The sequence below is a fragment of the Rhinoraja longicauda genome, chromosome 5 (genome assembly GCF_053455715.1).
Source record: "Rhinoraja longicauda isolate Sanriku21f chromosome 5, sRhiLon1.1, whole genome shotgun sequence".
Taxonomy (NCBI): domain Eukaryota; kingdom Metazoa; phylum Chordata; class Chondrichthyes; order Rajiformes; family Arhynchobatidae; genus Rhinoraja; species Rhinoraja longicauda.
The window spans coordinates 53,694,604-53,720,836 of NC_135957.1; the positions used below are offsets into that span (position 1 = coordinate 53,694,604).

Genomic DNA, 26,233 nt, shown 5'->3' on the forward strand with positions numbered 1-26,233 from the left:
ATGTGCTCTAATTTTGCCCACCAATTTCCTGTGTGGAACCTTATCAAAAGCTTTCTGAAAGTCCAGATACACTTCTTCCACTGGCTCTCCTTCATCCATTTTACTTGTCACATCCTCAAAAAATTCCAGAAGATTAGTCAAGCAGGATTTCCCTTTCATAAACCCATGCTGACTTGGCCCAATCCTTTTACTGCTATCCAAATGCGCCGTTATTACCTCATTAATAATTGACTCCAGCATCTTCCCCACCACCGATGTCAGGCTAACTGATCTATAATTCCCTGTTTTCTCTCACTCCTTTCTTGAAATGTGGGGATCCAATCTACAGGAACTGATCCTGAATCTATAGAACGTTGGAAAATGATCACCAATGCATCCAAGATTTCTAGAGCCACCTCCTTGATTACCCTGGAATGGTGTTTGGGGATTTTTTTCAATTATAGAGACAATTCTTCTGTCATCAGCTGTGGAGATCTTCCTTGGCCTGCCAGTCCCTTTGCGATTAGTAAGCTCACCAGTGCTCTTTTTCTTCTTAAAGATGTTCCAAACAGTTGATTTTGGTAAGCCTAAGGTTTGGCTGATGCCTCTAACAGTTTTATTCTTCTTTCTCAGTCTCAAAATGGCTTCTTTGACTTTCATTGGCACACCTTTGGTCCTCGTGTTGATAAACAGCAATAAAAGTTTCCAAAGGTGATGGAAAGACTGGAGGAAAGACTAGGTGCTGATAGCTCTCTTACACTTGCATTAAGGAGGCAATTAAACACACCTGAGCAATTACAAACACCCATGAAGCCATGTGTCCCAAACATTATGGTGCCCTGAAATGGGGAAGACTTTGTATAAACACTGCAGTAATTTCTACACGATGAAACCAAAATGTATAAAAATGGCCTTAATTAAAATCTGACAATGTGCACTTTAACCACGTGATTTTTTCTATTAAAAATCTCAAATTGTGGAGTACAGATGCAAATAAATAAATGGGTCTTTGTCCCAAACATTATGAAGGTGACTACATCTGATGGGTGAGACATCTAGAATGCACACTGTTGCCTGGAACTTTTGCACTCGGAAGCACCCATATCCCTTTGATTAAATACTTTAGAACTATTCTTTAGGTCAAGAGAGTGTGCCAGTGAGGTTGGTTCAGAGAGAGATTCAGGAGATAATATTGCAGATACCTCAGTCCAGCAGGTCTGGGGACATTGCACAATAGCACAGCAGTAACAGTTGCTGCATTACAACTCCAGGGGTTGGGTTTTAATCATCTCCTTTGTGGAGTGGGTATGTTCTCTGTGACAACATGGGCTTCTGATAGGGGAATGCTCCATTTTCTCTCATGTTCCAAAGACATACCATTGGGTTTATTGGCTGCTACAAATGATCCTTTAGTATTGATCATTGGAAAAAGGATGAAAAATGGAGTAGATGCATAATGAGAGAGAAAAATGTGTAGGGTATCAGGAGAAAAGGAAGGGGATTGTTTTGCTGGACACCAACATAGACCCAAATACATAGTAATGAGCAAGAGTAACTTTATAAGTGGCAGAGCAATTAAACAAATCCCCCGTTTCTGTTTTCAGAGGACATCAATACCTCACTAGAAATGCCAACTAAAAGGATGAATTAAAAGAAATTGGAGTTGGAGAAATTAATCACACTGAAAGCTGATTAATCACCAAGCCTGTAACATGTGCCCCCTGAAGTGCTAAGTAGAAGAAGCAGAGAAATACTGCTGTTTTGGTTAGAATTCTTTTCCAAATTCAGTTGAATATGGAACAATTCCTGCAGAGTGGACAGTGACAAATGTAATTCCACTATTTAAAAATAAAAGAGAGAGAAAATAAGAAATCACAGATCAGTTAGCCTAAGTTCACTAAAAAGGGTAGGTGCCAGTGATCATTATAATGTGATAGAAAGGATACAATAATAGAGTATATTAGTAAATATTGGAAGGATTGGATAAAATCAAAGTAACATTTTGAAAGGAAAATCATATTTGGCATATCACAGAGTTTTTTTGTTGAGAAGGATGCATGGGGCAGGTATAGGCAGCTGGGATCAAGTGAGTAAACTAAATAAGGAAATCAGAAGGGTGAAAAGGGGCCAGGAGATAGCTCTGGCAGATAGCATAAGGGGGAAAAGCGTAACGAGAGAGTGGGATCCCTCAGGAATCAAAGCGGTCACCTCTGTGTGGAGCCACAGGAGATGGGCAAGGTCCGAATGAGTACAGGATGACGGAGGAACTTGGAACAGTCAATGGAAGTGCCTTGATAGCAGTCAGTGTTACGGTCGAAGAGGTGTTGAAGGTACAATCGTGTACAAAGGTAGACAAATTTCCAGGGCCTCATCAAATATATCTGAGGACATTGTGGGAAACTAGAGAAGAAATTGCTGGAGCCCTGGTTGAAATTTACAAGTCCCCTTTAAATACAGGAGAGATACCGGAAGACTGGAAAATGCTGGGAACTATAGACCAGTGAGCTTAACATCTGTCGTCAGAAAGTTACTCGAGAGTTTTCTGAGGGATAGGATATACAGACATTTGTATGGACAAGGGCTGCTTAGGGATAGTCAGCATGGTTTTGTGCGTGGGAGGTCGCCTCTCACAAATCTGATTGAGTTTTTTAAAGACATGACCAAAAAGGTCGATGAGGGCAGAGCTGTTAATACGATAGAACTTTATTTATCCCGGGAGAGAAATTGATCTGCTAACAGTCAAAAACACAAGATACATGAAACATGAAGTGACGAGTGGAAAGGATTAGGGATGTGCAAAGATTGGGGGAGGGGGTGGGGGGGAAAGAGGAGAGTCAGTCTGCCCCACGACAGAAGGGAGAAGTTGTAGTTTGATAGCCACAGGGAAGAAGGATCTCCTGTGGCGTTCTGTACTGCATCTTGGTGGAATCAGTCTGTCGCTGAAGGTACTCATCAGGTTGACCAGTGCATCATGGAGGGGGTGAGCTGTATTGCCCAGGATGCTCTGCAGTTTGAGGAGCATCCTCCCCTCCAAGACCACCTCCCATTAATCCAACTCCGCCCCCAGGACGGAGCCAGCCTTTTTGATGAGTTTGTTAATCCTATTGGCATCCACAGCCTTCGCCCTGCTGCCCTAACATACAACAGTGCAGAATATGGCCCTGGCTACCACCGATTGGTAGAACATTAGCAGCATCTTACTGCAGACGTTTAAGGAGCGGAGCCTTCTCAAAAAGTACAGCTGGCTCTGTCCCTTCTTGTACAGGACCTCAGCGGCCTGGACCAGTCCAGTTTACTGTCCAGGTACACTCCAAGGTATTTGTACTCCTTGGTAAACTGCACATCCACACCATTGATAGGAAACAGGGGACAGGGGTGTTCCTCTCCTCCTAAAGTCCACCACTAACTCCTTAGTCTTGTCGGTGTTGAGCTGCAGGTGATTCAGCCCACACTACTCAACAAAGCCGTTGACTACACCTCTGTATTCAGCTTCCCTCCCCTCACTGATGTAGTCCACAACTGCAGTCATCCGAAAACTTCTGCAGGTGGCAGGAGTCCAAATTATATCTGAAGTCCAAGGTGTAGATAAATAACAGGGAGAGAGGACCTTGGGGCCTGTGGGGCCCCTGTGTTGCTCACTACCATGTCCGAGACACAGTTCTGTATGTTGTAAACCTGTTGCAAGGTATACAACAAAGTTCCGCATGGTAGGCTGCTCTGGCGGGTTAGCTCACATGGGGATCCAAGGAGAGATAGATGAATGGATAGAAAATTGGCTTCATGGAAGGAAGCAGAGTGATGGAGGAAAGTTGCTTCTTGGACTGGAGGCTTGTGACTAGTGGTGTGCCTCAGGGTTCGGTGTGGGCCCGTTACTGCTTGTCATCTACATCAATGATTTGAATGAGAACATACGTGGCAAGATTAGCAAGTTTGCTGATGATACAAAAGTAGGTGGTTTCGCAGATTGTGAAGATGTTTGTGAACAATTGCAACAGGATCTTGATTGATTGACCAGGTGGACTGATGAATGGTTGGAAATTAATATAGAGAAATGTGAGGTGTTGCAGTTTGGGAAGTGTAACATGGGCAGGACCTACACAGTGAATGGTAGGGCAGAGGGATCTAGGTGTGCAGGTGCATGGTTCCTTGAAGGACAAGCCACAGGTAGATACGATGGTCAAAAAGGCTTTTGGCACATTACTCAATACTCTGACTGATGAAGGCTATAGAAATTGGAAGATCATATTGCAGTTGTTTAAGACATTGGTGAGATATCAGTTTGACTATCCCATCGTTGATGAAACAGTTGGACAGGTACATGGATAGGACAGGTTTGGAGGGATTATGGACCAAGCGCAGGCAAGTGGGACTAGGGTAGCTGGGACATTGTTGGCCGGTGTGGACGAGTTGGGCCGAAGGGCCCGTTTCCACACTGTATCACTCTATGACTCTATGACCGCATTTAGAGTATTGTGTTTAGTTCTGGGCACCATGTTATAGGAAAGACTGGAAAGAGAAGATTTACAAGAATGTTGCCAGGACTAGAGGGTCTGAGCTATAGGGAGAGATTGAGTAGGCTGGAACTCTATTCCTTGGAGTGCAGGAGGATGAGGGGTGATCTTATAAAATCATGAGAGGAATAGATACACAGAATCTCTTGCCGAGTAGGTGAATTGAGGACCAGAGGACATAGGTTTAAGGTGAAGGGAAAAAGATTTCATAGGAATCTGAGTGGAAACGTTTTCACACAAAGGGTGGTGGGTGTATGGAACAAGCTGCCAGAGGAGGTGGTTGAGGCTGGGACTCAAGCTGCCAGAGGAGGTAGTTTGGAGGGATATGGACCAAACACAGGCAGATGGGACTAGTGTAGCTAGGATATGTTGGCCGATGTGCGCAAGTTCATCCGAAGCACCTGTTTCCACACTGTATCACTCTTTGACTCTATATAACTGGTAGAACAGATAGAGACCCAGTGGATGGGGTTTATTTGGATTTTAAGACTATTTGATAAAGTCTCGTGTTAAGGGATAAGTGCACAGAATTAAAGCAGAAGTGATTGGGATATAGGTAGACCCCTGGTTTTGACAGATGTCAATTCCTGAAAACTGTTCACAAACCAAACTGTTCATAAGTCATAAAATAAACAAAAAGGATTCATGGATGAGGGTCACAGAAACATCTGTGACGGGACCGCAAGCAGGCACGGGCAGTGCAGCCACCAGCTGCTGAAAGAGCAAGTAAGTCTGCTTAGTGCTCTCAACTTTGCTCCACTTAGTTGTTGCAGTGAAGAATTGGAGAATGGGAGGGATGTAGCAAGAGAAGGCACGCAGAAATGCCCCGTTCCCACCCAGAAGCTAACTGCAATCAGTAAATTCAACCTCATCCATCCCTCTGGTTTCCCAAATGCCCGTTCATTTGTACCAGGTGTCCATAGTAAGGCGACTGGTAACCTGGGTAGGAAATGTAATATACTGACAGAGGTTGGTAATTTCTCGACAGCTAAGAAACAAAGCAAGAACACATAAGACTTTATTAGGGTAATTGGCAGTGATCTGTGGCACGCCAAAGAAATCAGTGCTTGATCTATAGCTATTCACAGGAGAACCAAATGTAATATTTCCACTCGCCACCAACCATAAGTGGATGGGATTGTGAAACATGAGGATGCAAAGAAGCTTCAAGGTAATTTAGAAAAGTTGCACAAGTAGGCAAATACGTGGCAATTGCAGTACAACATGGGTATATGTGAAATTATCATTTCATACCGAATACAAAGACACAATATTATTAGGAAGATAATAGATTGGGAAATGGAACAAAGAGGCCTGGATGATATTGTGCACCAGTCACTGAAAGCAAACAGGTGGAGCAAGCAGTAAAAGGAAAAGTAGTATGTTGGCCTTCATACCAATAAATACCTTTTATGAAACGTTCATGAATACCTTGTTACAGAGAATCTGGTGAGACCACACTTAGAGTGCTGTCTGCAGTTTTGATCTCCTTCCTAAAGAAGGATATCATAGAACATACAAAAGTATAGCAGAGGAATAGGCCCTTTGGCCCTCAATATCGGCACCAAACACGATGCCAAACTAAACTAATCTCATCTGCCTGCACATGATCCATACCCCTCCATTCCATACCCCTGCATGCCCATCTGAAACCTCTTAAAAATGCCACTATCTTATTCGTTTCCACCACCACCCCCGGCATCGCGTTCCAAACACCTACCACCCTCTTTAAAAAAAATTGCCCTGCATATCTCTTTTAACCTTTGCGACTTCTCACCATGAAGCTATGCCCTCCCGTCTTTGACGTTTCCACCCTGGGAAAAGGGTTCAGACCATCTACCCAATCTTCACCTCTCTCAATTTGCAACATCAGAAATATTTCTCCACCATACCTTTTCATTTTATGTAATTGAAAAATGGTTTGCTTGGGAAATAATTTGTAATTACCTACCAGACAAGTAAAAGCTCTTCAATTCCGCACGTCGGATTTCTTTCCTTTGAACGGGTTTGCTTTTATTATCTGCAGTATTATCTCCTTTTTTCAAAGAATTTTCTGAATTATCCTTAAGCTTTTCATCGTCAACCATATGTTGGGAAGATACACTGAGATTTTGTTTCAAGTCATTTTCACCAGGTTGTATTTCTATTTTAGGCAATGGATTTTCAGTATTGCAACTTGAAGGTTCTGCTTCTTTTTGTTTTAGCTGCTTTGTTCTTTTTAACCTTTAAATAAAACATTATTGTGAATTTGTTAGAAAGACAATTGCTGTTTGTATGTGCAGAAATATCATTAGAAATGTAATATGCTTTAAAGTACTTTGCAATGTACCATGATGATAACAAATTCATTTTTCCATCTCATCTTATTTCAAATAAGAAGTTGGCATGCTCTGGGATGTGCCCAGATAATATTTTGTTAACAAAGATCACTGATTACAGTTTTGGACTTTATCTGATTTAACATCAATTACTTTTCTTTGAGAGGAAATTCCAAATTTCTACCATTTGTGCAAAAAACTACTTTCTGATATCATCTTGACACAGTATTTTACGATTGTCATTTTATTCTGAGTTCCTTCCACCCAAAGAAAATGTTTCAGTTTACTTGAGGTAGATGTAAGTGCGACATAAATAATGAAAAGTTATGAACTGCGCAGGAACAGAGAAATTTAGGAATTCATTAACAGCAATCACGTATTGAAAAAAACAATGAAGTAAATTGGTACAATAAGGTTAATGTATACTCATTCAAAGAGTCACGATACAAAGGGGTAAATGTTATAGTTGCATAAACCTCTGCTTAGACTGCACTGGTATACCTCCCTTATTTTTGGCCACATTTCCATTTGAGGATTAAAAATGGTATAAATTACATTTATGATCATTGAAGGATAAAAGTGAATTGCAATAATTCAACTCTTTTTTTTTCCAAATTATCAATAATATGCTGTGAAAGTAGCAAAAGGTCTGGTACATATCCGCGCAGGATACCACATGACATATCCTGCAAAGAGTGCACGTAATCATTATCCTTGTTGTTTACCTACCTCCTAACCAGGATATCAGGTGAACCCATTGTTTCTCTTAAATGTGGGTAAACGTGTTAACTTAAACTGGAAAACAACGAACAGCTTAAAAGAACAAGCTGCACATTCAGATGCTTCATTAGTTCCTTTACAATGTGTCAATTAAACTACATTCCACTTTGAGGCTAATTATTTAGCTTCAAAACTTCAGCCAAAAACAAAAATCAGTCATTTCAACTGGGCCTAATGTTATTGTCCTCTTCTTTAGTTTTTTCACTTCAAAACATATTCAAGGCAAAATGCTCTTTTAGAAAAAAAATCATTAATCATGATGCAGCAGAGAGATTTCATCCAAGTAACATGAATGACTAGTTTCCAATACTTGCCAACACTCGCCAAAGCAAAATACTAGTGTTCGCTTTCTCATAGTAAATGAACAAATTTTCTATTTTATAAATGCACACACAGGGAAGAAATTGGTAATGTTTTAATTCTTATAAATCTAGGCCTATCAAGTGATTTAAAAATCCAGAACAATTATTGCAAATAATGACACATACGTGCCTCCTTAAAGTGGCCAGAGATCCTAGGGTGACAGAGGAACTGAAGGAAATCCACATTAGGCAGGAAATGGTGTTGGGTAGACTGATGGGACTGAAGGCTGATAAATCCCCAGGGCCTGATGGTCTGCATCCCAGAGTACTTAAGGAGGTGGCGCTAGAAATTGTGGACGCATTGATCATTTTCCAATGTTCTATAGATTCAGGATCAGTTCCTGTGGATTGGAGGGTAGCTAATGTTGTCCCACTTTTTAAGAAAGGAGGGAGAGAAAATGGGAAATTATAGACCAGTTAGTCTGACATCAGTGGTGGGGAAGATGCTGGAGTCAATTATAAAAGATGAAATTGCAGAGCATTTGGATAGTAGTAACAGGATTGTTCCGAGTCAGCATGGATTTACGAAGGGGAAATCATGCTCGACTAATCTTCTGGAATTCTTTGAGGATGTAACTAGGAAAATTGACAGGGGAGAGCCGGTGGATGTGATGTACCTTGACTTTCAGAAAGCCTTTGACAAGGTTCCACATAGGAGATTAGTGGGCAAAATTAGAGCACATGGTATTGGAGGTAGGGTACTGACATGGATAGAAAATTGGTTGACAGACAGAAAGCAAAGAGTGGGGATAAATGGAACCCTTTCAGAATGGCAGGCAGTGACTAGTGGGGTACCGCAAGGCTCGGTGCTGGGACCGCAGCTATTTACAATATACATTAATGACTTGGATGAAGGGATTAAAAGTATCATTAGCAAATTTGCAGATGATACAAAGCTGGGTGGTAGTGTGAACTGTGAGGAAGATACTATGAGGTTGCAGGGTGACTTGGACAGGTTGTGTGAGTGGGCGGATGCATGGCAGATGCAGTTTAATGTGGATAAGTGTGAGGTTATCCACTTTGGTGGTAAGAATAGGAAGGCAGAGTATTATCTGAATGGTGTTAAGTTCGGATAAGGGGACGTACAACGAGATCTGGGTGTCCTAGTGCATCAGTCACTGAAAGGAGGCATGCAGGTACAGCAGGCAGTGAAGAAAGTCAATGGAATGTTGGCCTTCATAACAAGAGGAGTTGAGTATAGGAGCAAAGAGGTCCTTCTGCAGTTGTACAGGGCCCTAGTGAGATTGCACCTGGAGTACTGTGTGCAGTTTTGGTCTCCAAATTTGAGGAAGGATATTCTTGCTATTGAGGGCGTGCAGCGTAGGTTTACTAGGTTAATTCCCGGAATGGCGGGACTGTCAGATGTTGAAAGACTGGAGCGACTAGGCTTGTATACACTGGAATTTAGAAGGATGAGAGGAGATCTTATCGAAACTTATAAGATTATTAAGGGGTTGGACACGTTAGAGACAGGAAACATGTTCCCAATGTTGGGGGAGTCCAGAACAAGGGGCCACAGAATAAGGGGTAGGCCATTTGGAACTGAGATGAGGAAAACCTTTTTCAGTCAGAGTTGTGAATCTGTGGAATTCTCTGCCTCAGAAGGCAGTGGAGGCCAATTCTCTGAATGCATTCAAGAGAGAGCTGGATAGAGCCCTTAAGGATAGCGGAGTCAGGGGGTATGGGGAGAAGGCAGGAACGGGGTACTGATTGAGAATGATCAGCCATGATCACATTGAATGGCGGTGCTGGCTCAAAGGGCCGAATGGCCTCCTCCCGCACCTATTGTCTATAGCAGAGCCATTCAAATGTGGCTTCACAATGCCCTGTAAATCATGCCTCTATAGGCACGAAAGCAACAGATAATGTCGTTGTTGTTGTTGTTAGCTGTGACAGTTGAAAGTTTACTAGAGGATGAGCTTCAGCAATTTTGGCAATAGGCTTCAATTTAAGAAGTGACTTGAAGGTAGCATACAGTGCCCTCCATGATGTTTGGGACAAAGACCCAATATTTATTTGCCTCTGTATTCCACAATTTGAGATTTGTAATAGAAAAAAATCACATGTGGTTAAAGTGCACATTGTCAGATTTTAATTAAGGCCATTTTTATACATTTTGGTTTCACCAGTGTTTATACGTAGTCCCCCCAATTCAGGCCATGTTTGGGTCACAACAATGTCATGTATATGAAAGTAGTCATGTTTGGTATTTTGGTGCATATTCTTCGCATGCAATGACAGCTTGAAGTCTGCGATTCATGGACATCACCAGTTGCTGGGTGTCTTCTCTGGTGATGCTCTGCCAGGCCTGTATTGCAGCCATCTTTAGCTTATGCTTGTTTTGGGTGCGAGTCCCCTTCAGTTTTCTCCAGCATATAAAAGGCATGCTCAATTGGATTTAGATCGGGTGATTGACTTGACCACTGAAGAATTGACCATTTTTTAAACTTGGAAAAACTCCTTTGTTGCTTTAGCAGTATGTTTGGGATCATTGTCTTGCTGGAGAATGAACCGCCGGCCAATGAGTTTTGAGGCATTTGTTTGAACTTGAGCAGATAGGATGTGTCTATATACTTCAGAATTCATTATGCAACTACCATCAGCAGTTGTATCATCAATGAAGATAAGTGAGCCAGTACCACAGATGAGGTGGTATGCTTTGGATCTTGGGCAGTTTCCTCTCTCATCCATACTCTTGCCATCACTCTTATATAAGTTAATCATCGTCTCATCTGTCCACAAGGCCTTTTTCCAGAACTGTGGTTGCTCTTTTAAGTACTTCTAAGCAAACTGTAACCTGGCCATCCTATTTTTGCGGCTAACTAGTGGTTTACATCTTGTTGTGTAGTCAATAGTCAATTTATTTGTCACATACACATAAATGTGCAGTGAAACCTCTGTATTTCTGTTCATGAAGTCTTCTGAGGACAGTGGTCATTGACAAATTCACACCTAACCCCTGATTTGTTTCTGATCTGTTGGACAGTGTTTCTGATCTGTCGGACAGGTGTTTGGTGATTTTTCTTTAGTGTCAAGAGAATTCTTCTGTCATCAGCTGTGGAGGTCTTCCTTGGCCTGCCAGTCCCTTTGCAATTAGTAAGCTCACAGGTGCTCTCTTAATGTTCCAAACAGTTGATTTTGGTAAGCCTAATGTTTGGCTGATGTCTCTAACAGTTTTATTCTTGTTTCTCAGTCTCATAATGGCTTCTTTGACTTTCATTGGCACAACTTTGGTCCTCATGTTGATAAACAGCAATAAAAGTTTCCAAAGGTGATGGAAAGACGAGGAAAGACTAGGTGCTGAGAGCTCTCTTATACCTGCATTAAGGAGGCATTTAAACACACCTGAGCAATTACAAACACCTGTGAGGCCATGTGTCCCAAACATTATGGTGCCCTGAAATGGGGGACTATGTATAAACACTGCTGTAATTTCTACATGGTGAAACAAAAATGTATAAAAATGGCCTTTATTAAAATCTGACAATGTGCACTTTAACTACATGTGATTTTTTTCTATTACAAATCTGGCATTGTGGAGTACAGAGGCAAATAAATAAATGATGGGTCTTTGTCCCAAACATTATGGAGGGCACTGTAGGACAACTCCGATTTAATCTGCTGCTCTCCACTATAACATATACTTCCCTTTTTGTTTTTGACTTTCTCCCAATTGTGATAACAATGAAGAATCTGAAATATTAGTTGTTGCTTTCTCCATAACTGCTGCCTGATCTGCAGCACTTCTAACACTTAGAACACTACTAATATGTTTTACTTTAGTTCAACTGAAAAGACTGCAATCATAGTAGGTGTTTTGGTTTTTCCATGTCCAATGGAAGAGGTTTTAAGAGATACAAGCATTTTAAAGGCAGAAATAACATCAATTTTGACATCTGAAGCTTTTTGTTGGCCATTATAGAATTGTGAAGTGTTATAAGAAAACCGGTCACCTTTCCTTCTATCCAATCCTGTTCATTGGTAAAAAATAAATGATCCAAGAGCTCAAAAAACTAAGATTGATGTTGACATGGTATTTAATTGGTTGACATTTTTTTAAAGTTATTAATCTCCCACATAACAATCGTGATACAATCCAGATCGATAATTCCCAGAAAAGATTCATACCCATATCCTATTGCTTTGCATTCAATAATATAACTGACCTGCTCCTACATCCATATATGACATTACCAACCAGCAGAAAACATGACAATAGCCCAGCCAATGTTGAATTCCTTCAACATTTCTCATGAGACTATGTCAGAGTAGTCTGGTATCAGAGGAATAGATTGGAAAAAAACAGCACACCTGACACATGATGCCGCGGAACAACAACAAATCAATCAACAGTTAAAGTACAGTACCGCGTGCAAGTCAGGTGTCCAGAGTGCAAGCAGGCTGTGTGGCCATACTGGATTTGGGTTCCAAAACACCAGGAGTCAGGAACACAGATAAGTTTGTGTCCAGAGCCACAATACAGATTACTTACATATTTCACACTCCTTTTGAACTCACTGGAAAATGTATTACTGTGTAACATTGATAAAAATAGTTAAATTAAAGTGGATTTGGGTAGAAAGTTATCCAGAGAAAAATTGCTAATCTGGCACTGTGAATTTTATTGTATTTAGCACGGGTATGGCTAGTCTCCCTTCATACTATGCCTTAAATGCTGGCTTATTGCTGTTCATTTTCTCTCGAATGTATTGTGATAACTTGATTGGTACACATGATATTGCAATGGCTGCCTCGCCAACAGTCTGTCTGCCACTTCCTTCTTAGTTGTTTTAATAGTACGTGTTCAATGTATGTTTTTAATATTCTTTAGCTTGTTTTATGTGGGGGGTGGGGGGAACTTTTTTTAATCTCTTACCTTGACGGAGATGAGATTTTCCTTCTGTATTGTATTTCTGTCCGCACTGCAGCCTAACATCGAGTTGGTGGCCTTTGCTGGAGACCGACTTCGGGAGCTCCAACCACGGGAGCCTGCAAGACTTTAACATCGTGGAGCTTGCGATCCCTTTGCCAGGGATCGACCTCAGAGCTCCAACCACGGAAGCTTGTGGACTTTAACATCGTGGAGCTCGCGGTCTCTGATCAGAGACCGACTTCGGGAGCTCCAAGCTGCAGGAGCTTCGACCGCCCTGACGAGGGAGTTTCGACCGCTGGCTGCAGGAGCTTCGATCACCTCGACGGATGGCTCGACTGCCCCGGCCGCGGGAGAATAAAGAGGAAGCGGATTGGACTTTATTGCCTTTCATCAGAGTGAGGAATATGAGGAATCCACTGTGGTGGATGTTTATGTTAACTTTTATGTAGTTGTGTGTCTTGTTGCTTTATTTTAGTATGGCTGCATGGTATTTCACATATCACTGTACCTTAATTGGTACACATGACATTAAACTTTTGAAACCTTTGAACACATGCTTGGAAAAAAGGGTGAAACTTTATATTAATTGACAATTTCAGTAAGAGACAAAATAGTTTGACTATTGCCACAACCAAAGCAAAAGGAAGATCATAAGAGCATGATTACTAAAGGTAATATTCAATGTATAATAAATGACTTTTTCTCCAAATAGAAAAGGCAAATAGCAGCCAAGATAAATTTTAAAAGTTTTATTTAAACTATTAATCTTAACAGAATTATCCAAAGTTCGGGAGTGTGAAGTAAGAACACTGAATGCTAAATAAAAAACAGTTAATGATAATTCCACACATTTATAAATATATATTAATGGACTTCGTGCTACCATCTTAAAAGTTTAATGTTTCATCGAACCTATTGCAATAGGAATTACAAGATAGATCATTATATTTTAACCTAGTAAAAGGAATCGTTGAGAGTTTGCGGTCATCCTACTTTGAGATTCTGTGATGAATCTCATGGAATGTTTCATAATGGTGCTGAGTATTTATCAGAAGACAACAGAGTGCTGGTGCAGCTCAGTAGGTCAGGCAGGATCTCAGGAGAACATGGATAGGCGGCAGATCAGGTTGGGACCCTTGTTCAGACAGAATGTGGGGGGTGGGATTGTTAGACAATAGATAATAGGGGCAGTAGACCATTCGGCCCTTCGAGCCATCACCGCCATTCACTGTGATCATGGCTGATCATCCACGATCAGTACCCCGTTCTTGCCTTCTCCCCATATCCCTTGACTCCACTATCTTTAAGAGCTCTATCTAACTCTCTCTTAAAAGCATCCAGAGAATTGGCTTCCACTGCCTTCTGTGTCAGAGAATTCCACAGATTCACAACTCTGAGTGAAAAAGTTTTTCTCATCTCCGTTCTAAATGGCCTACCCCTTATTCTTAAACTGTGGCTTATTGCTGGTCATTTTCTCTCAAATGTATTGTGGAATTCTCTGCCACAGAAGGCAGTGGAGGCCAATTCTCTGAATGTATTCAAGAGAGAGCTAGATAGAGCTCTTAAGGATAGCAGAGTCAAGGGGTATGGGGAGAAGGCAGGAACGGGGTACTGATTGAGAATGATCAGCCATGATCACATTGAATGGGGTGGGGTGGGAGGGGTGGGGGGTGGGCTGGCTCGAAGGGCTGAATGGCCTACTCCTGCACCTATTGTCTATTGTGATAACTTGATTGGCACACATAATGTTACAATGGCTGCCTCGCCAACAGTCTGTCTGCCCCTTCCTTCTTTGTTGTTTTAAGAGTATGTGTTAAATGTATGTTTTTAGTGTTCTTTAGCTTGTTTTATGTGAAGGGTGGGGGGAACTTTTTTAAATCTCTTACCTCGACGGAGATGTGATTTTTTTTCCCGTATCGTATTTCCGTCCGCACTGCAGCCTAACATCGAGGAGTTGTCGGCCTCTGCTGGAGACCGACTTCGGGAGCTCCAACCGCGGGAGCCTGCAGGACTTTAACATTGTGTAGTCGCGATCCCTTTGCCAGGGATCGACCTCGGAGCTCTAACCGCGGGGGGCTGCGGACTTAACATCGCACACAATACTCCAGGTGTTGTCTCACTAGGGCCCTGTACAACTGCAGAAGGACCTCTGCTCCTATACTCAACTCCTCTTGTTATGAAGGCCAACATGCCATTAGCTTTCTTCACTGCCTGCTGTACCTGCATGCTTACATGAAAAGAGGGGCTGGACAAAACCTAGCAGGTGATAGGCCGACAGAGGTGAGGCAGGTTATTTGATGGGCAGATGATGAGGCAGAGGGATAAGATAAAAGGATTGAAGAGTTGTGAATTGTGAAACTAGAGGAAGGAATGTAGGTGGAAGGGGAGGGGAGAAATAGGTGAAAGTCCAGGTGGGGTTCCAGTTTGTGTGTGGCCTCATTCAAGTGAGCCAAGGAGTTGCGGAGGGAGCAGCCTTTGCGGAAGCCAAAAAGGGGTGGGCTTGGGACACCGTGACTATGACCCCATACCCCATAGTCGTACGCCAGCCCATCATCTCAATTGTTTTCTGATCACATCATCTCTGACAATCTCCCTTCTAACCTTATTGTTCCCCAGCCCCACACTGCCCGTTTCTATCTCCTTCCCAAAATCCACAAACAGAACTGCCCTGGTATATTCAGTTTCTAGCTTCTCCTGCCCCACTGAAATTATCTCCAAATACCTTGATTTCATCCTATTCCCACTTGCCCAGTCCCTTCCAACTTACAACTGAGACTCCTCACACCCTTCAACACTTCAATAACTTTCAGTTTCCAGTCCCTCGTTGCCGCATGTGCCATGGACGTCCAATTTCTTTACACCTCCATCCCCCACTTGGAAGGTCTCATGGTTCTTACTTGAATGGAGGCCCAATCAGTTTTCCTCTACTAACAGTCTCTTCCACCTAGCAAAACTTTGTCACCCTCAGCAACTTCAATTTTGACTCCTTTCACTTTCTCCAAGTTAAAGGTGTAGCCATGGGCACTTACATGGCCCCCAGATGTGCTGCCTTTTTGTCAGTTACATTGAACAGTCAGTGTCTCAAACATACACTGGCAGCATCTCCCAAATTTCTCCGCCACATCGACGACTGTATTGCGTCTTCCTCCTGCACTCGTTTAGAACTCTTTAATTTCATTAACTTTACCACCAACTTCCACCCTGGCCTCAAATTCACTCGGACTATTGCCGACACCTCTCTTCCATTTCTTGATCTCTCTGTCTCCATCACAGGGGACAGACTATCGACTGACATCTAATAGAAATCTACCAACTCCCACAGTTTTCTGGACTAAACTTTTCCCCACCCTACCTCTTGCAAAGACACCATTTCCTACTCTCAATTTCTCTCTCTCCGCCACATCTGCTCCCAAGATGAGGCGTTCCATTCTAGGGCATCCTTGTTCTTTAGTAAATGTGGTTTTCCTTCTGCTGTTATGAATCCCTCACGTGTCTCCTCTGTGTCCCCTAGTTCTGCTCTCGCTCCCCCGCCCCCCAGACAGAACAAGGATAGAGTTCCCCTGGTCCTCACCTTTCCCTATCTGCCTAAATAACCCTCCTTGCCTTTGTCATCCTATTACCTGCCAAGCTTTCTCCAGCTCCTCTTCTCTTCTAGCTTTCTTTCCCCTACAACCAGACTGGAGGATCCTGATCCAAAACGTCGCCTATCCGCATTCTCCTGTGAAGCTACCCAGCCTGTTGAGCTACTCCAGCACAGTGTCATCTTGAGTAAACCAGCATCTGCAGTTCCTTGTTTCTACATTTCCTGATTATTTAATAGTTAATTTTAACAGTTAAATTTACTTCATTTTAGATCTTTAGATCAAAATGATATATTGATTCCAAAAAAATACAAGTGACCATAGGTGGATAAATGCGTGGTCATTATGAAAGGTGCACATTTGTTGGGAGAATTATGAAGCCATCCTCAGCTAGGAAAATCAGACAAGCACATTTTTTTGAAAGTGATAAAAATAATAAATGCTGGAAATAGTTAACAGGATAGGAAGCATTTGTGGAAAGAAGATCATAAACCTGAAATATTAACTCCCTCCCACAAAGGTTGTCATACTTGTTGATTATTTCAGATATCCATTTTTTTTGCTCTGATTTCTAACCTCATGCACTTATAGTTAACCTAGGTACAGTAAGCATAGGAAAGCAAATTTGCCTTTTAGGGTATGCATAAAATGCACTGGAATAATTGCTGCAATGAAAGGGATTGTCCTTTGGGAAGAGATCATAAGACTTTAAAACAAATCAAAAATGAGATTTTACAAGATTAGATCACCGGAAACATGTAAAATCCTTTGAGATTTTAGCCCGTAGATGCTGGAAGGGCTTTCCCTTGAATTCAAGTCTGCATTCAAGAGAATAACCCCTAAATAAGGGACAGTCTCTGTAGGACAATAAGAAATTTCTTATTGATAGAACTTTCAAACTCTTTACTTCAGACTGTGGTTACTCATATTGAATATAATCGGAGAACAAGATTGGCTTTCAAAATAACCTGGTAATTTCATTGTCACTAATAATAGTACAAACTTTTAATTTCAGATTAGTAGGATTAAAATTCAGTGTCCCCAAATTTGGATACAAGTCTGGCACATAAGTCATTATGCTACCAATTAAATCACTGAAGTGGTGATTGCAAAGTTAAATAGTTATTGAATAACCTTATAGATGAAAAGCATGCTGAAGGAGGTTTACAAATATATTAAACAGGAAAAACTGTGCCAACTGGGGCTGCTTAAATGCCATCACATGTTAATCAAAAATACTACACCTATTAATACTCAACATTGCTGTGCCTTTCTATACTAAATATGTCTGAAAGAATAAATTACCAGTGTACTTGCAATCATTGCATTAGTTTACTTAATTCCAATTGTAAACATTTAGATGTGGAAACCATAACTACAGAAATCTTTCCAAGAGCCTTTCAGAGCATCCCTTCACATTTGCACTAAATGTAGAAATTATGGACATCTGTATCTGAAAATGAGTATTCATAAAGTTGCCAAAATTAAAATAGATGGACAATGACCATTAAGTTAAATAATGACATGGTAAGTTAATACTTGCAGAACATAAAGCCGAGAGCAATGACAATTAAACATATAATAAATCAAGAGTAGCACAAAGATCTTGCTCGTCATCTATACATACTACAACATTGCTACCCCAAACCTAGGTCTTTCACCAATTTCTAACAAACTTACCAGTGCAGATTTAGTGATATGCTACAGAGAGAGACGTATGGGGACGTCATGTGAAGCAGCCTGAAAATAGTCAAAAAGTAATAAAATTTAAACTGAAACCTTTTAAACAGCAAATTGGACATACAATATGATGGATATGGTCTATAAAATGCCATGCCTGATCATTTTAATAAATGTAGTCAACATATGCACAGTACAGGAAAGATTACTGGCATACTTAATACAGGAATCTTCACAATCTCATCAAGATAAAGCCAGATCACTGCAAGAATAAAACAATAAATATGCAGAAACATCTCATTTTGGAGGACAGGCCAGCAACTTGCTTTTCCATACCATTTGAAAAATAATGAAAACAGATGAATGACTGTTAAATAATTTCAGTCGTGCAAAAACACAAATATAGATTAGAGAAGATTAATGAGCACTTCTCTATCAACCGTTCTACTTACACCCTTTTATGATCGATAGAGCTCAAAATGAGAATGTTATTTGTGTAACATTTTCAGTCTTGTGACTGCATAAAGTATGGGCCATTGCTGCAAGATGAGGATAGTAAAACAAAATCTTCCCAGACGAGTCACAAGTCATCTCAAAAATGCAGTAAATACTTATTAGCAAGTTATGGCAAGAACTCAACTCTGCCTGACAACCCTTTGAAAGTATTTGCATCTGTGCCCACAAAACCTCCATGATTGGAATCATTCGTCTCCACTATTTGTAGGCCTACCCTACCCCAAATTAGAATCTGGAGAGGAAATAGAAAAGGACAATATTTTAAGATGTATCACAACAGTCATTGTAATGGCCACGTTCCGACTTTTCCAGTGACTTCTTTTTCATTTGCCATTACTACACAGGAAAGTAGAAGTGATCTTACGCAGACCGAATAGAACAGACCTTCGAGTCATTATTTCCAGTTTAATTGGTTGATTATTGAAGTAGTTGTACAAATAAGGAGATGAACATTCCAGGCTTTCCTTATTCCGCATGCAAGTTGTAGCTGGCTGCTCTGTCCCTGGTCTGGTCCCAGGTGGTCCCAACATCCCAAGATGTTGCTCAGTCCGAAGTCCAACTGTGCACACAAGACCTTGTGCATCTTGTATGGACTCCAATATTCTGCCCATTAGCCAGGAGTCTTGTGGTGCAGTGGAATCAGCCACCACAACAATGTCACCTGGAGCAAAGCTTCTTTTTATCTTTAACCACCGTTGTCATTCTTGGATTAGAGGCAAGTATTCTTATGTCCAGCATTTCCAAAAGAGATCTACCATATATTGCACCTGTCACCATCTGCGCTTAATGTATAAGTCTTCCTTTACAAAGAGTCCATGGTGGAAATAAAAAATATCGGGTATTGAGGTTGGATGCTGGAAACTACTCCTGGGGTTGTGAGTGTTGTATGCGGACTAGAGACAGAGCAGCCAGCTACAACTTGCAGGCGGAATAAGTAAAGCCTGGTATGTTCATCTCCTTGTTTGTACAACTACTTCAATAAACAACCAATTAAACTGGAAATAACGAATGGAAGATCTGTTCTATTAGATCACTTCTACTTACCTGTGTAGTAATGGCAAGTGGAAAAGAGGTCACTGGAAAAGTCAGAAAGTTGCCATTACACCTTGTGAGAACTGTATGCTCTCCCTCCCTGTGCCTGCCACTTCCTGTCCCATATGCTCATATATATGTGCATCTAATGACCGCCACAAAGTGTCCAAAATAATACAGCAAGATATATCTAGCCAAAATAATATAATATGCCAACAGTAGCTAGCATAAACATAAATGGCTCTACAGTCATCATTACATTACTTCTTATATGCAAGTATAGTGACTTGATAGAAATTGGCAACAAACACTAACAGATGCTTCAAGTCAAGAGGATTAAAAATCATGCAGAAAAAATAGGCACAAGGTGCTGGAGTAAGTCAGCGGGTTAGGTAGCATCTTTGGAGAAAAAGGATGGTTGACGTTTTGGGTCTGGTCCCTTCTTCAGACTGAAAGTAGGGGGTGGGGAAGTGAAGAGCTGGAGGCGGGAAAAGACCTGGATCAATTAGGGCCGGCCATAAAGGTAGGGTGGTGCCCTGGTAAGCCCATTGTTGGCTAGGGAAAGTGTGATCTCGAGAGGGATACAATGTGGTGAACTGTGGAACTAGTTATTAACAGCTGCGGTGGAGGAAAGCTTAGGTAGAAGTTACTTCAAATTAGAAAATTCAATGTTCATACTGCTGGGTTGTTAGCTACCCAAAATAAATATGAGGTACTGTTCCTCCAATCTGCATGTGGCCTCAATCTGGCAGTGGAGGAGGCCCAGGACAGAAAGGTCAGTATGGGAATGGGAAGGGGAGTTGAGATGGTTGGCAACCGTAGGCCTTGGTGAACCACTGCAAGTGTTCAGCAAAATGGTCGCTGAGTCTACATTTAGTCTCGCCAATGTAGAAGAGCCCACAACGGGACACTGGATGTAGTCGATGAGGTTAGTGGAGGAATACATGAACCTCTGTCTCACCTGAAAAAACAGTTGTGGTCCCTGGATTAAGTCGAGGGAGGAGGTGTACGGACAGGTGTTGCATCTCCTGCAGTTGCAGGGAAATGTACCTTGGGTGGGGGTGGTTTGAGTGGGAAGGTATGAGTGAACCAACGAGTTGGAGGGAGTGGTCTCTATGGATGGCGGAAAGGAGTGGAGATGGGAAGATGTAATTAGTTGTGGGATCCCGTAAGAGATGACGGGAATGTTGGAGGATAATGTGTTGGATTCAATGGTTGGTGGGGTGAAAAGCAAGGACCAGGGGAACTCTGTCCTTTTTGCTTCTGTGCGGAGGGGAAGCAAGAGGAGAACCATGGGACACAGAGGAGACGTGTGTGAGGGGCCCATCTATAACAGAAGGGGAGAACCCAAAAAATGAGCACATCTCGGATGTCCGAGCATGGAGCAGATCTTAGGGGCAGATGTGGTGGAGATGGCGGAATTGAAAGTAGGCTTCAAGAATCAAGTGTGTTTTATTGTCTTATGTCCCAGATAGGACAATGAAATTCTTACTTGCAACAGCACAATAGAGTATGTAAACATAATACACTGTAAACAATAAACGAGAAAAAAAAATCAGTGTGTGTGCTTGCAGGAAAAGTTAGTTCTCGGTCAGATGACTCCCAATCTATATTATCAGCCAGGTGGAAACTCCAAACAGCAGCCTGGTTTAATATCTTAATCAAAAGGTACAGCTACCACTGTTCCCTGAATCACAATTTAACAAAATGCAGATTAAACCAATGGGATTGATAACAGTCTATCAGCATTTAATGACGTCTATTATAACAATATTCTCAAATGGACATTACTGTGAAGGACAGAACGATTTTACCCAAGAACAGGTATTCGAGATGAAAATCAACTGAGATTGTCATTACTGGCCAAGATCCCCTGAAGCACACTGGAGTCAGAACGTGTCTGGGCTACAATCATACTTGTCAAGATTTTATTCTTAAGTTCAGGTATTCACAATCTATTGCCACACATGAATAATTCCCATTCAGTTACAAATGGTAGGGAAAAAACCCATTATCTGTTAAATTACATCTCAATAATAACCCACATAACAGAGAAAAAAAAAGAACTGTTGAAAGAGAATATGAATTGGATTATTTGCAGCACTGTAACTATTACATTTCCTTTTAGTATTAGAATCTGGAAGACCAAGTTAGGTTAGAATTTTAGTTTGTCAGAATCTATTCAAAAGCACCATTGAGCTAGAGACTTCATTCTGTCCTTAAATCCTTGGTTCACAAGAAGAAATACACTTCCCCAAATAACATGACAAGCAAAACACAGCTTTGCCAAAATATGCTCATTCCATGAAATACTGTGATAAAACTAGAGAAGGGAATTGTGACAGAGCCACATGCAGTGATGTCTCCTCTCACTTCATCCCGTCCTTGTTAGCCATCCTGACTGGAACATTCTGAACTCAGGACAAACCATTCTTTTCTAATTTGATAAGTGTCTTTAACAGAGTCAGGCTGTGTACTATGTGCTTGGATTACGTGACCAAGAGAGGATTGAGCAGGTGTTGCCATTTTAATTGGATTCTTTATTAAGAACCTAGGGACTGAACAAAATAAAGCTCAGTGTCAAGAGTCTTAATTAATATTAAGATCAAAGTCTGGAAAACCATCAGACTAAAGAAACGGTTATTAATGCTAAATGAATTAAGTGATGCAGGAGAATATGCACTGAGGAATTTGCCTGTCTGCCTGGTGAAATGTATGAAGTGAAGTCTTGATCAACACAATTAAAGAGTAGTGCAAACCAGAGCTTGAAGGCACAGAAACAGAGCCCAGTTGCTTTTGAAAAATGCATCAGAATATGTGGAGGAAATGCAGAGCATTAACCAAGAGCAAATTATAAGCAGTGAAAGAGCATGCTGCCGTGTACAGAAACTGCCTGTGGCACTGTATGTATGCGGCATACCTTCAGAAAATGATGTTGAGTCATATCGTGTGGAAACAGGCCCTCCAGCCCAACCTGTCCACACCAGTCATCATGTCCCAGCTACACTCATCCCACCTGTCTGAGTTTGGCCCATATTCCTTCAAACGTCCTTTCCATGTACCTGTCTAACTGTTTCTTAAACGTTGAGATAGTCCCTGTCTCACCTACCTCCTCTGGCAGTTGATTCCATACACCCTCCACTCCGGTTCCTATTAAATCTTTTCTTCTTCACCTTAAACCTATGTCCTCTGGTCCCCGATTCCCCAACTCTGGGCAAGAGACTCAGTGCATCAACCATTCTATTCCCCTCATGATTTTATCCACCTCTTTCAGATCACCCCTCAGCCTCCTGCGCTCCAAGGAGTTGAGTCCCAGCCTACTCAACCTCTCCCGAAAGCTCAGACCCTTGAATCCTGGCAACATCCTCGTAAATCTTTTCTGTATCCTTTCCAGCTTAACATCTTTCCTATAACATGGTGCCACGAACTGAACACAATACTCTAAATGCGGCCTCACCAACGTCTTATATAACTGCAACATGGCCTCCCAACTTCTACACTCAATGCTCTGACTGATAAAGGTCAACGTGCCAAAAACCCTTTTGACCAACCTATCTACCTGCGACTCTACCATCAAGGAATCATGCACCTGCACTCCAAGATTCCTCTGCTCTACAACACTCCATCGACCCCTACCATTCACTGTGCAGATCCTTCCCATGTTAGACTTCCCAGAACACAACACCTTACATTTCTCAGTATTAAATTCCATCCACCATTCCTCAGTCCACCTGGCCAACCTATCAAGATCCTGCTGCAATTTTTCACAACCAACTTCTGCTCATTTCCTTCTTCCGTATTTAAATAAGTTTCAATATTTAAACATATCTTTAACTGTTCTTGGTCGCCATGGCGAGACCACTTCTCTGGGCAGGGACATTTATTTGCTGTAAACTATGTTTTTAATTTAAAAAAAACATAAGCCATCGTTTGTTCAGTGCCATGTCTTATAATTTCATAAATTTTCATAGTGAATTGGTGCTTTGTACCTTCATTGATCACTTTATTTAGATTAGAGTCCTAGTTTTGATTTGAACCAAATGATTTAAAAACTTAATATAAAATGTTATCATATCTTCCCTCAAGCACCCTTGATTAATTAATCTTTACCCATTGCACATTATTAGATTTATTCTCTGGTTGGTTCAACATAATGATCCTTTAAACCATCTCACATAATGAGATTTTAAAGTTTAAAAATTCCCTTATAAAACAGATTTCTCGCCATGTTCAGCATGTGACGTCACAATGGGACCCGCCCGTGACGGCCAATGAGGGATGCGCAGTTTTACATGTCAGCGCCTGCACAGTTGGGTCCTGTTCATCTAATACTTACCTGTCCACGCCTGCACAGTTGGGGCCTGCTCATCTAATACTTACCTGTCCACGCCTGCGCAGTTGGGTCCCGTTCATGTAATACGCACGTGTCGCCAGCTGCTCCGTGCCTGCGCAGTTGGGTCCCTTTCATCTAATACAGGTACTCCTGAGCTTCCGATGGGGTTCCATTCCGAGAAACCCATCGGAAACCGAAAGTATTGTAAATCGAAATCCATTGAAAACGCGCGGTCACTTATCCCGAAGCGAGCGGCAGCCCGCTACGGGTCCCTTTCTATGCACCATCGCAAAGGTGAACTATTGCAAGGTGGGGGTGGGGGGGAGAAGTTGGGGGGGGGGGAAAGAGGAGAAGGGTAGGAGTGGGGGAGGAGGGGGGGAATGAAGGTGGGGGAGGGTGAGTGGGGATGGGGGGAGTGGGGATGGGGGGAGTGGGGAGGAGGAGAGGGAAGAGGGAGTGGGGGAGGAGAGGGTGCTAGACCAATGCAGGAGAGGCTTTGGGTCCACGGCTTGCTCTGGTTGCTGCACTGGTGGCACGGGGCCAAGGTGAGTGACACCCTCTCCCCTTCCCTGCCTCCCCTCGCTTGCCCACAAACATGGAGGACACTCCCCGCCCGGCAACGGGCTTCGTCAGTTGGGGGAGGGTTGCCTCAGGAGAGACCCACAGGGGAGATTTGGACATAACGGTATTTTCTAAATTTGTGCTTGAGGCACATTTAGTAACTGAGGATGAACAATTACTTTACTATTGTTTCAAAAAAGAAAACATCTGCAACCTCCAACACCATCTTCAGTCTAAAATATTAGAAACCATAAAATTAAAAATGTATTCTAAATGAGAGATGATTTCTTTGTCAAAGAGATTTAGAGACATTTTCCTACTCAAAATAAACTGTATATTGCATCCCAGTGCAGTTTGTATATAATTCTGTACTTATTCCAGCTTCGACAATAATCAACAAGCATATTCTATCTCTATTCCAAATAGTGATAATATAAACACAGTATTTATTCAGAATATTTTGAATCCTTTGAAATAATAATGAATGGTGAAATGAATGCAGCAGATTGCTCAGTGAACAATGAAATATGAAATATGAAATATTTCACCTGGCAAAATAACCTGGCCTTCTCTCTTTTCTCAACTCTTTAGTCTCCATGGTTAGATATTTTAATGCCGTTTTTATCTTCTTCTGTGCTACGTAGATAAGTTGCGTTATTTTCCAGGTTTCTTGTCATCCACGTGGAAAATTCCTGTAATGACAATATCTTGTGACTCAATTCACAAACACAATGAGGGGGACTTATTGTTCATTCACAACAGAACTCTATGGACCACCTTTTCCACTACCATGGACTTAAAATATTTCCAATTAAGCTCTGCACTTTTGCTTATTGTCTTGTTCCTTTGCAGTTTTTGTTTCCTTTTACTACCAGACAGAAGTTTATGTACAGACCCACTGATCCCACAACTATCTCGACTACACTTCTTCGCCCACTGCTTCCTGCAAAGACTCCAAATTCCTCCGTCTGCGCCGCATCTGCACCCAAGAAGAGGAGTTCCATACCAGGACATCCAAGATGTCCTAATTCTTAAGGGAACGGGTGTTCCCCTCCCATTATAGATGAGGCCCTCACACGTGTCTCCTCAGTACCCCGCAGCACGGCCGTGATCCCCTTGTCGCAACAGGCACAGAGTACCTCTAGTCCTTATCTTTCAGCCGTCGCAGAAAACACATAATCCTCCGACATTTTCGCCACTCCAACGAGATCCCACCATTAGTCACATCTTCCCATCTCCTCCCTTTTCCGCCTTCCGCAGAGACCGTTCCCTCCGCAATTCCCTAGTTAACTCATCCCTTCTCACCCAAACCACCCCTTCCCCGGGGTACTATCTTCTGCAACCGGAGATGAAACACCTGTCCCTATACCTCCTCCCTCAACTCTGTCCAGGGACCCCGACAGTCCTTTCAGGTTAGGCAGAGGCTCACTTGCACCTCATCCAATCTCATCTACTGTAGCCGTTGTTCTAGATGTAGTGCATCGGCGACACCAAACGTAGACTGGGCGGTCGTTTCGCTGAACACCTTCGCTCAGTCCACCTGGACCTACCTGATCTCTCAGATGCTAAACACTTTAATTCCCCTTCCCATTCCCACACTGACCTTTCTGTCCTAGGACTCCTCCATTGTCAGAGTGAGACCAAACTCAAATTGGAGGAACAGCATCTCATATTTCGCTTGGGCAGCTTACAACCCAGGGGTATGAA

The 26,233-nt window shown here is 42.0% G+C and overlaps 1 protein-coding gene across 9 annotated transcripts in view; it reads right to left on the minus strand.

The window, feature by feature from the left end:
* Positions 1–26,233, minus strand: part of LOC144593653 (nuclear receptor coactivator 7-like) — a 98,004-nt gene that overhangs the window by 60,028 nt on the left and 11,743 nt on the right. For 4 of the 9 annotated variants that reach the window (XM_078399566.1, XM_078399568.1, XM_078399565.1 and 1 more), the window contains exons 3-5: positions 25,075–25,218; positions 18,085–18,144; positions 6,442–6,713 (exon numbers count right to left, since the gene is read on the minus strand). In XM_078399566.1, the coding sequence (XP_078255692.1) occupies positions 6,442–6,713; positions 18,085–18,144; positions 25,075–25,124 (382 nt within the window). In that variant the 5' untranslated portion in view covers positions 25,125–25,218. Of the gene's footprint in view, positions 1–6,437; positions 6,714–18,084; positions 18,145–25,074; positions 25,219–26,233 lie in introns of those variants that run through there. The other 5 variants (XM_078399564.1, XM_078399563.1, XM_078399569.1 and 2 more) reach the window with 3 other exon arrangements.